General features: G+C 37.6%; 1 protein-coding gene across 1 annotated transcript in view; it reads left to right on the forward strand.

Moving 5' to 3' along the window:
- The window catches only part of CCDC102B (coiled-coil domain containing 102B), a 191,617-nt gene that overhangs the window by 96,538 nt on the left and 82,974 nt on the right, over positions 1-12,105 (forward strand). Inside the window, 1 exon segment of the mRNA XM_042962700.1 lies at positions 11,438-12,053. Coding sequence (XP_042818634.1) covers positions 11,454-12,053 — 600 coding nt within the window. The 5' untranslated portion in view covers positions 11,438-11,453.

Genomic DNA, 12,105 nt, shown 5'->3' on the forward strand with positions numbered 1-12,105 from the left:
ATGAAAGACCCAAATGTAAGACAGGAAGGCATCAAAATCCTCGAGGAGAAAGCAGGCAAAAACCTCTTTGATCTTGGCCGCAGCACCTTCTTATTCAACACGTATCTGGAGGCAAGGGAAACAAAAGCAAAAATGAACTACTGGGACCTCATCAAAATAAAAAGCTTCTGCACAGCGAAGGAAACAATCAGCCCAAACTAAAAGGCAACCGACAGAATGGGAGAAGATATTTGCAAACGACATATCAGATAAAGGGTTAGTATCCAAAATCTATAAAGAACTTATCAAACTCAACACCCAAAGAACAAATAATCCAGTGAAGAAATGGGCAAAAGACATGAATAGACACTTCTCCAAAGAAGATGTCCAGATGGCCAACCGACACATGAAAAATGCTCCATATCACTCATCATCAGGGAAATACAAATCAAAACCACAATGAGATGCCACCTTACACCTGTCAGAATGGCTAACATTAACAACTCAGGCAACAACAGATGTTGATGAGGATGTGGAGAAAGAGGATCTCTTTTGCATTCTTGGTGGGAATGCAAGCTAGTGCAGCCACTCTGGAAAACAGTATGGAGGTTCCTCAAAAAATTAAAAATGGAGTTTTCTTTTATAAGAAACACAAGAAGGTGGTATTGGCTACTAAATTCTGTAGCCTTCTGGATGGTTTCATGGAGGTTGAAACTAAATTCTTCTTGACCCTTACTCTCCCTAAGTTAAGGCACAATGAGATCACACACTTTGCTGTGGTGTTTGGGTCAGGATGCTGGTGTTTATCCTGAACATTTGTAAAAGAAACAATTTGGTATGGTGGAGATAGCTCTGAATTTTGAGATAAAAGATCTGAATTAAGTCCTGTCTCTGCCACTTGTCAGCTGTTCTGACATTGGTCCAGACACCCATACCCACCTAATAGAATTTCCATAAGCATCATGCAAAATGTACATTAAAAGTGTTTTAAAATAGATATGTTCTACACATGTGAAGAGTTACTACACTGGGAGGTTGTGCTTAAATTATATTAGCGTTTTGTCCTCTTGGTTTGAACCTTCAAGGCCTTGTAAAGTTACATACTCAGAACAAGGGAACACATTTGAATCCAAAGATCTGAGGGAAGAGCATTCCACCCACAAGATCCTAAGGCAAGAATGAACATGGCCTCTTCAAAGAATAAAAGGAAGTTAGCGAGACTGGAGCAAAAAGGGTAAGGAAAGGAAGGGAGATAGGAATCAAGGTCACGGAGTAAGGCTGGTGGGGCGGATCATATGAACCAGACTGTGATTAAATGTTTTCATTTTATTCTAATTGTACTAGGCATTAGTAAGTTGTGATTAGAGTTATATAACTTTATTAAATTGTAAAAAGATTTTTTGACTGCTTCATACCAACTAGATAGAAGTATCTGTAGGCATTTCAGAAGTCGTAATGCTATAAGGGTGGTGGTTGTTTCCACAGCATAGAGGCAGGGATGGTGGAACGAAATGCACGGGTCTAGGAAGTAATTTGAAGGAATGAGGTAATAGAACTTGCTGACTAAATGTGGGTCAGAAAGAAACTAGGTTTTTGACTTGAGATGTTAGATGGATGCTGGTCCCATTTCCTGGGATGCTGACAATGGAAAGAAAACAAATTTGCAGCGGGCTGGGGATTGAGAGTTTAATTTTGTAATTTAAGGTTGAGGCAGAGATTCCTTTAGTGGAATCCAAGTGGACGTTCGGAGGAACTCTGTGAGCCTGGAGCTCAGGGGAGGTTAAAAAACTGGAGATAAGAACTTGACATTCAACAGCAAAGACATTCTGTTTCATATTTTTAAGCTTTGGACTCTTTAATACAGAGAGAGGAGTGGTAAGGAGAGACAAAAGAGGCCTAGAAGGAAGAGGTAACAGAATAATGAAAAGAGTGTGGTAATTAAGGGGGGAGAAAAGACAGATGTGTTTAAAGAGCAAGGAATTTTCGATTTTTGTGAATAATGTTGAGGTCACATGAAGCAAGGATGAGGAATGAGTATCTGATTTGGCGATATTAAGATAATGTGTGATATTGACAAGTGGGATTTCTGTGGAACAGAAGACAAGATTCCCAGTTGAAATGGGTTGATGAAAGAATGGGATGGGAGGAAATAAAAGCAGTGAAAATAGACAACACATGAGATATACTGTCTCCTTTGCCATAGGAGCAAAGAAAGGGGGCATTACTTCATGGAGAAGGCAGTGATGATGCAGTCAGTTGCTGAGAGCGTACTGAAGGAAGTGACCCCCACAGAGGAAAATTCATGTGACACCCTTGAAACAACCATGGCAAAGCTATTAATAATCCCATTTTATAGATGAAGAGACTTTCACATAAATTGTTTCTAAGGTCACAAGATGGTAAATGATAAAGCAGGAATTTGAAGTACTATTTATGTGGTTTCAAAGTCCCATCTTTTTTCTCCCCCCTATATCAGCTGCTGTAGGCTGAACAATGCCTACACAACTTAATCTCTGGAACCTGTCGTACCTTACTTCGGATGGTAAAAGAGATTTTAGAGACATGATTAAGTTAAGCCTTTGAGATAGGGAGATTATCCTGGGTTATCTGGGTGGGTCCAGTGTAATCCTATAGGTCCTCATAGGAGAAGAGAGGAAGAGGAGTGTTGGGGATAGAAGACCTGATGACAGGAATGAAGGGGTGGAGTGGTCACTAGCCAAGAAATGCAAGGAGCCTCTGGAAGCTGAAAAGGGCCAGGAAATGATCCTCCCTTCAGCACCTCTGGAAGAAACCAGCCCCACCTACACTTGATTTTAGCCCAGTGAGATTTATTTTGGGCTTCTGAACTTCAGAAATATAAGATAATATATTTGTGTTGTTTTAGGCCATTAAGTTCATGGTGATTTTCTACAATGGCAATAGGAATCTAACTGACCACCCTTCCTATGTTAGTTAACTATTTACAGAATTGTCTGTTGCCCCTTAGTTCAAGTTAAATGTATTTTAGCATGTCAGCGTCCAATGATTATACTGAATCAGTAAATACTAACTACTGTATTAATTTTTTTATATGTTTCTTTATTTCTGAAGGAGAGAGAGACAGGGTGTGAGTGGTACAGGGGCAAAGAGGGAGACACAGAATCCAACGCAGGCTCCAGGCTCTGAGCTGTCAGCACAGAGCCCAACACGGGGCTTGAACTCACAAACTGTGAGATCATGACCTGAGCCGAAGTCAGATGTTTAACTGACTGAGCCACCCAGGCGCCCCCCAACTTCTATATTTAAAACATTGCTTTACTTGACCGTCATTACAAGGATGACAATCTTACACCACTTCTTGGGGGCTATATTTGAAACTTCTGAAGATTACTGTGACAAATATTTTGGGCATGAGGTCCTCAGTAGCCCTGGAGAGGAAGTAGCTACAAATCTGAGGGTTCCAAGTTGCCTTTTGAACTCTGGGGAGTGTGGGTTTCTTAAACCTGGCCTTGTCCAGAAACTACAAAAATAAAAACTATCTTACCCCATCCCTTTTGGATGCTCTCTGCAACTTTTGATGAACCAGTCATCTTGTCATTTGGGGGGAGTTGGGCTTTTTAAAGACTTCTCCTTTGATTTGATTTATAATTTAAAGAATGAATTTTAATCTCTACCACCAATATGGTCATAGGTCTTTACCCTGAAGATTAAATTTCAGATCACACATAAGAAATAAAACTTAATAAATAGTATCTTTCATGCCTTTATATGAGTATTACTTTGCTTTACTAAGAAGTAGAGTGAATGAAGCAAAGTATTTGGAAATATTATGCATAGGTATGGCTCACAGAAGTCTACATCCATCATAACATTTCTGCTTCTGATTCCAGTTTTTTCTCGTAGCTTTTTGATGTGGGATACATTTTAGCCAATTTGGATTATTAATGTAAAGAATGTACAATTGGGGAAATGAAACAGACTTAAAGAATAAATTTTTTTTTTATTAAAAACTTTTATAACTGCGTTTCAAAAGTAAATATGACAATCATTTGGACTGTATTCTCCAAACTTCATTATTAAGTCTGTGAAAACTTTCCAGTCAGCTAACGCAGAGTAGTTGGCAGCTATGTGCGTTCCATCAAATGGGTGTGAGAAAATATTACTGAATCACACTGACATGAAAGGGCTTTCTCTTGTTCACTATAAAGTGTAACCAGATCTATGAAGAATTTGTGAGTTAGCCTCATACATTTCTTTAAGAGCAAGTGTGAACACAGTAAATGGATTAGAAATTTTTCTTAGGAAATGCATAGGCAAACTGAAATGGCTTGTGGCTTTGTTTACTAAAACTCTGAAGTGGACATAAATATTGGAAAATGTCGATGGATTCAACATTACCGAAAATCTAATAAGTAGCTTTTAAATTAAAAAAAAAAAAAACAAAACCAAAAAATGGAAAACATAACACCGCTCCTTCAGCACTACCTGGTTTGTTGTGGAACTGGGATAGGAATTATTTTATAGGGTCATTCACTTTCACATTATAAATTAATAATAATCATAATTTTGAGTTGTTGGCTCTTTGCTCTTGTGGACTTTATTTTGATTTCTTTGTAACTAATATTTGTGGACACAGTTACAATGTCCTTTAAATTCTTTCAGTTTTATGAAATTATACAAAATTATATTTACGTAGTGAGGCATATTCCAGATTCAGGGTCACCTGTCCAACTTCGGAAAATGGTAGGATCTTTGACACAACCACGTTTTTTCAGTGTTCCTTCCAATAAAATGTGTACTCTGACTGTTAGCCACCTGGAAATAGCAGCAAGATTATCCTTATACGAAAATAAGATTCAACAGGGCTTTGGAGTTCCACAGCTAATAATTTCATTTTTTGGCATAAGGTCTCAGCAGATATCTTGGCTTATTTATTTGGTGCTATTACGTTGGATTAGATTGCATGAGAAAATTGGGATCATTTGTGGTTTTGTTCACTGAAACCTTGAAACTTAAACAAAAAGTTAAGAAATGCCCAGGAATTCAACAAGTGCCAGACTTGCATGCAAATAGGTAATAAATAGCATAGACTTTGTACATACAGTTAGAAGAAATATATTTAAAGTGTAAACTCCGATCTTAGATAAAATATCATTATGCTGCAATATTTGCTCACTTATGAGACATTTCAGGAATATTTTAAAACAGAACTTGCTTGAACCTGATTGATACCCTAAGTTCTAAACAAGAGTAAATTATTTTACATCCTCCAAGAAATTCTGAATTATCTGAACCTAAATTGGTAATTGGCAGGCAAAGCACTATAAAGGCTTCAAGATGATCAGCCTGCCAGAAAAAAGAAATTTTAGTTTTCCAAGCTTCATTACCAATGATACATTGGCACTTTAAAAAATAGAAATGGATTGTGGATTCTAGATCTTTCATTGTTCCTTTATTCGTAGTCCAAAGAAGTAAGATTGACCACTTTCTATGTCTGACCAATAAGGTTTTTATTTTAAATGTAGTTTTTTTGTACGTTTTGTTATTATTTTTGTTCTTTTTCTTCTTCTTTTTTTAATCTTTATTTTTGAGAGAGAGAGAGAGAGACAGAGTGAGAGCAGGGGATGAACAAAGGGAAAGGGAGACAGAATCCGAAGTGGGCTCCAGGCTCCAAGGTGTCAGCACAGAGCTGGACGTGGGGCTCAAACCCACGAACCATGAGATCATGACCTGAGCCGAAGTCGGACACTCAACCGACTGAGCCACCCAGGCCCCATGTTCTTTTTCTTCTTAAAGCATGGAAAACATTGCTATTGTCTGGGAAGGGCAGTAATTACATCAAGATATGATGTGGAGAGATTATTCTGCAATAGATTTTTATAAAGAAATGGAGGTAATTTTTTATCATTGAGCATTATCTAAGAAATACATTATTTTCTCAATTTTTTACTGAAAATCTAGACTAAAGAAAAGGCGTCCTGCTGCCGTGAAACAGTGACACACGGCTTCAGCAACACTGGGGAAGGTTAAGATTTAGGACTCAAGGAAGAGTCAGCTTCCAAGGGCAGGGCTTATCATATGAGTTCCATGCCAATTCTTTAAAATAGAGTTAATTTCGGGCCCCTGGGTGGCTCAGTCTGACTTCGGGTCAGGTCGGGATCTTGTGGTTTTTGAGTTTGAGCCCCGCGCATCGGGCTCTGTGCTGACAGCTCCGAGCCTGGAACCTGCTTAGGATTCTGTGTCTCCCTCTCTCTCTGCCCCTTCCCCGTTCATGCTCCGTCTCTTTCTCTCTCAAAAAGAGACATAAAAAAATTAAAAATAAAGTTAATTTCTAATTGATCAGATAATGCAATTTATAATTTCATGATGATTCTTAGCAAACATAAATGTATTTTATTTTATTTAAAAAATTTTAATGTTTATTTATTTTTGAGCGAGAGAGAGATAGAGCGTAAGCAGGAGAGGGGCAGAGAGAGAGGGAGACACAGAATCTGAAACAGGCTCCAGGCTCATGACCTAAGCTGAAGCTGGGTGCTTAACCAGCTGAGCCACCCAGGCGCCCCTAAATATGTGTATTTTAAAATGTTTACATTTATGCTTATACTACAATGCTTTTGGAAAATAAAGTTTCCAAGCTTTAAATAACGTACGAACTTATTCTATGTTATTTAGTTGCCTTTTTTTGTGCAAGTGTTTCCTGCCTGTCTATGGCTCTAAGAGCTCACATTAACATCAACAAATATAGACTATAACTGCCTGTGTAATTTGTCACAGTGCATGGGTTTTTAAAATATAAAGAACTTGAGCTCTGTTGAAGTGGTATAATCTGGCCATTACCTTACTGCCTACAACCGCTGTCTCACATTTCATATTTAGTGTTCTCTTGCAAAACTATCCTAAAAAATATCTTAATTTTTTCTGCTTTAGGCACATTCAAAATACATATTTTTAATACTAATCACTTGTGCATGTTTGACAGGCCACATTTTAAAATACAATATGGTGTTTTACTTTCCTGAATATTAAAAACTGATTTTTCTTTTTCACTTTTTATCAGAGTGTATGGCATCGTATCTAAAGTAACAACTGTTCTTAACATTATATTTTGAATCTGTATTAATCTAGTTACTCTTTGCTTATGGCTTTTCTTAAATTTATTTACTTATCTTGAGAAAGGGAGAGAGAGAGGGAGGGAGGGAGGGAGAGAGAAAGAGAGAGAGAGAGAGAGAGAGAGAGAGAGAGAGAATCCCAAACAGGCTCTCCACTATCATCACAGAGCCTGATCCAGGGCTTGAACTCACAAACTGTGAGATCATGACCTGAATCAAAATCAAGAGTCAGACTCTTAACCAGCTGAGCCACCCAGGCACCCCTGCTTATGGCTTTTATTAACATTATTGTGTATGCATTAGTTGTCTTATGCTTCTTAGGGGAAAAAAAAAATCCAAGAAGGGTTTCATTTAGAATTCATTTCCTATAAGTTAATGGAAAGCAATAAGTATAAACAATAAAGCCAAAATCCCTTGATCAGGCAAAAATGCCCTGATAATGTAACTTCTGCCAAAAATGCTTTTATTTTTGGTCCACCTCATTCTTCAGATAATACATAAGATGTCGGTCACTTCAGAGAGACTTCTTTGAGTATATAGGTATGTGTTGAATCATAATACACCGTTTATTCCTTTCAGAGAGAGTTATAATTTGTGATCGTTAGATTTATTGCTTTTGCTTATTAACAAGGTTCCAGAATGGCAGCACAATCTGATTGCACAAAGGAGAAAGTTGAGGTTTGTGCAGGGGACAGACACGCCAGGGTGGCTGAAATCATGGAGCGTGGACGCAGCATGACAGAAAAGGGCAACAGGGATGCAGAAGCCCCAAACTTGCAGTTCCTTTAAGCTATGAGGAGGTTAAATTCACTCAAAGCACAATGTCAGGGATCACTTGACTAACTGTGCTGTGATTTAATGGGAGATATTGGAGCACAGAGCCTAGTGCGGGGCTGGAACTCACGACCCATGAGATCATGATCTGAGCCGAAGTCAGATGCTTAACCAACTGAACCACCCAGGCGCCCTGATAAATCTTATTTATCTGTTGATATCCCTGTTTTTTGAGTATGCTGTCTCTCTTTCAAAAGAGAGAAAAGAAGCCGAAAAAAACAATGTTACATGTCCAGAGTGACATATTAGTGACTTGGATAGCACTGAGGAAAACTGTCCCCTTGCCTAAGAGACAGATGGGTCAGCCAGCCTGCAGGCATTTTTCCATTTAACAGTCACCAGAACTGAGATACATGATATTTCTGTCTCCCCTTACAGGTAAGGATAATGAGCCAAAGGCAATTTATATAATTTGTCCAAGATCATCCATGTAGAAAGTGGGAGAATCAGAGCTTGAATCAATAGAGTCTGGATGGAGCCCAATGTCTTACACATTAAATGTCTCTTTAGTGAGAGATAATGTTTAGTAGCAATATTTATACATTGTAGACCCATCATATTTCATTTATTTAGTTATTTAGTACCTTAAAAATACTTGTAGTCATCATGGTAGCCTGATTAAATGAACATTTTTAACAGCTTGATTGAGCTATAGTTAATACAAAATATTGCACATATTATATATTATATATAAATAATTTGATGAGTTTGAACGTATGCATGTATCTGTGAACCCATCACCAATAATCAAAGTAATAAACATGTCCGTTACCTCCAAGAGTTTCCCTGTGCCTCCTCCCTCCTTTTTTGTGGTAAGGACAATGCAAAATTTAGTGTAAGAAACCAGAGTCAATAGCATTCAAATATTTTCTCACGCATCAAAGGCTTTGTGCCACAACCGCTGACAAATCCTTTCACGGTCATTGAAATAAAACATGCATACATACAGATGCACATACATATAGGGAAAATGAATGCTTAACTAGATACACATAAGGATTCAATATCCCCATTTACAGTTGCTTGAGAAACACTTTAGAACAGGAAAAACTATTCAAGTTCAAGGACTGAATGATCAATTTTATTTAGTCAGATGTGAAAAAATACATAGTTAATTGGTAGGCAAGGTCTCCACGTACCAGAATCCAATTATAGAGTCTTCAAAACACTAGTGAAATAAAAGTTAATGAGACATTTTTAAAGACATTACAATTTTATGATACTGATTGATTTTGAAAAATGGCAAGGATAAATTTAAGTTTAATATGCTGAAATAAATTTTCTGTCTTCACTTTGGAATCCCAGCCAAAAGAAGTATCATTAAATAGGGAATAATGGAGATGAATATCCATATGATATGTGAACATATATATAAAATATTTGTGTGCTTCTAACTAAGAATTCCTTTTTTATTTTATTTTTTTAAAATTAGTCTTGGCTTACCAGTGGTCTAAGAAATTTGGTGAGCTATAATATCATTGCCCTCTGAATTACAGTAAATGTAGGGAACAGTTTCTCCAAATCAGCACTAACTCAAATGTGATTGGACATATACCAATGCTAACAAAAATAATTACAACCATGAATCTATATTATTGTAAGTATTATAACAAGGAGTGAATTGTTTTGGCACCTGTACAGAATACTTGTTAAAATGTGTATTTTTCTTGCAACTGAAAAGGATATATATTTAATATTATAATAGCTTTTTCTTCAGTAAATAAAGACTTATTTTGTAAGTTGTTAGTATAATGAAACCCCTTCGATTGATTAAATGGATGGTTCATAAGGAGATAGTTTATGATCTGTAACTATATAAAAAAGCAAATAAAAAATGAGAGGAATTAATGTCATGTGCATTAAATGTCACTTATAACAATAAATCTTACTTGATAATAAAAGTGGGTAATCTTATACAACCACAGACCTTTTTTAATTTGTAGATTAAGCTGCATGTTTTAAGCATTTATTTTAAAGAAAAGGTTCTATTCACTATGTCATCAATATAGCTATGTTGCTATATTGAATAAAGTAATGGGCGTACATACTGATAAGAGGGTCTACTCTTACCAGTTAATTTGCGTTTGTTGTTATATGGCAAGCTGTTTGTAATTTCTTTATAAAGCTTTGATTTTTTAAGACTGTTCAATGTTATCTGTGCTGTGAGGCGTCTTCACTTCTAGGAGACAGTTCAAGACTTCTGAGTATCTCCTATATATGGTAGCAACCTAACACTGATATGACACATAGTATGTACTGAAGAAAGATTGATTGAATAACTAGTGTGAATACGTGTTTTTATTTTTATGTGTTTGTATTGCCCACTGAACTACAAAATCTTTGAGGATAAACCCCATGCCTTATTCATAGTATTTGTGAGGAATTTATCATTATATGAACCGTAGGGTGAAAGTGGTTCATCTATCAGTCTCATGTCATTTTGACTGCAAGTGACAGAAACTCAACAATCACAGCTTAAGTAAAGTCAGGTGATTATTCTCACATGGCAAGAAAACGAGAGGTGTGCATTCTAGATTTCATGGCATAGCTCAGTCACTAAATCAAGCTCTTTTCATCTCTGTTCCTCCGATTTAAATGTTACAAGGTGGCTGTGACACTCGCCTTCTTCCAGAATCATGTCTTTGTATTGGCGGGAAGAAAGCAGAAGAAAAGAGTTTCTCAATCTGATTTTTTCATGTTTTTTAGATGGGAAACTTCCCTGGCCGACTTCCCTTCAAATCTCAGCTAGAAGCAGGTCCTATGCTGTCTTGAGACTAGTGGATGGTCAATGAGATGGTAATGAGACTCTTCCAAATTCCATCATGGAAGAGTTAGACCAATCATGATTTAGCCTCTGGGATTAGAACACACATTAGAATATTTAGCCCCTGGGCTTCTCCTCCCTGAGATCGTAGATTCCACCTTCCACTTAAGCAGGTTGTGGCTAAATTAGCACGGAAAAGAGGATCACTGAGTTGTTAATGGACAATCTGTGTTATAGTAAATATTACCTGTAAAGAAGTGGATTTGTTAAAATGAATTATTCATGTCATATGCTACCCTCAATTGCTCTTTATATTTTTATTTGTGTTCACTTGGCAATATTTCATATGAGCAATTTCTGTTTTTTTCAGGCTAATTATAAATGCATTAGTTCTATATTTTTAGTTATAGTGGAAAGAAAAATCTGCAATATTGAAAGATACATTGTTTTCATCAGCTTTCTTTTTTAATTTTTTATTTTAACATTTACTTATTATTGAGAGACAGAGAGAGACAGACCGTGAATAGGGGACGGGCAGAGAGAGAGAGAGAGACACAGAATCCAAAGCAGGCTCCAGGCTCTGAGCTGTCAGCACAGAACCCCACGCGGGGCTCAAACTCACGAACCGTGAGATCATGACCTGAGCCGAAGTCGGACGCTCAACTGACTGAGCCACCTAGGCGCCCATCAGCTTTCTTTTTTAAATGTCCATCTTGCTCTTATAATTGCAAGGGCAATTCAAATGTTAATTATGTTTTCTGTCTTCTCTTAGACCTGAAAAGATAAATATGAATTTAGATTCCATTCATCGGTTAATTGAGGAAACACACATCTTCCAGATGCGGGAGCCATCAGTTAAACCACCTTGTGACATGTTAGCACCTGCTTCATCCCCCAAGGACACTTGTCCTTCCTGTTTGCCACATCAGGGACTGCAATCACGTGCCGCTCACAACTTCTGCGCTCACTCCTGTAACACCAGTGAGTGGAATATTTGCGAAGAGCTTCGCCTGAGGGAACTTGAAGAAGTCAAGGCCAGAGCTGCCCAGATGGAGAAGACCATGAGGTGGTGGTCAGACTGCACTGCCAATTGGAGAGAAAAATGGAGCAAGGTTCGGGCCGAAAGGAACAGCGCCAGGGAGGAAGGAAGACAGCTCAGAATAAAATTGGAGATGACGATGAAAGAATTGAGTGCACTGAAGAAGAAGCAGAGTTTGCCACATCAAAAGGAGGTATTAGAAACTACCCAAGACCTGAAGCATCCTACTTTCATGGAAGTGCCTTCTGCACAAAGAGACCCATTTCACTTTGGTTCACAAACGTGGGAGTCTATCAGAGAGTGTCCGGTAAAAAGAGAATTTCCTACAAAGGAGAACCCGGATAGTAAGGTAAGAAAAACACCCACAGAGGAACCAGAGATTATGTGCACATTTGAATGCC

Source organism: Panthera tigris, chromosome D3, assembly GCF_018350195.1.
Source record: "Panthera tigris isolate Pti1 chromosome D3, P.tigris_Pti1_mat1.1, whole genome shotgun sequence".
Lineage (NCBI taxonomy): Eukaryota > Metazoa > Chordata > Mammalia > Carnivora > Felidae > Panthera > Panthera tigris.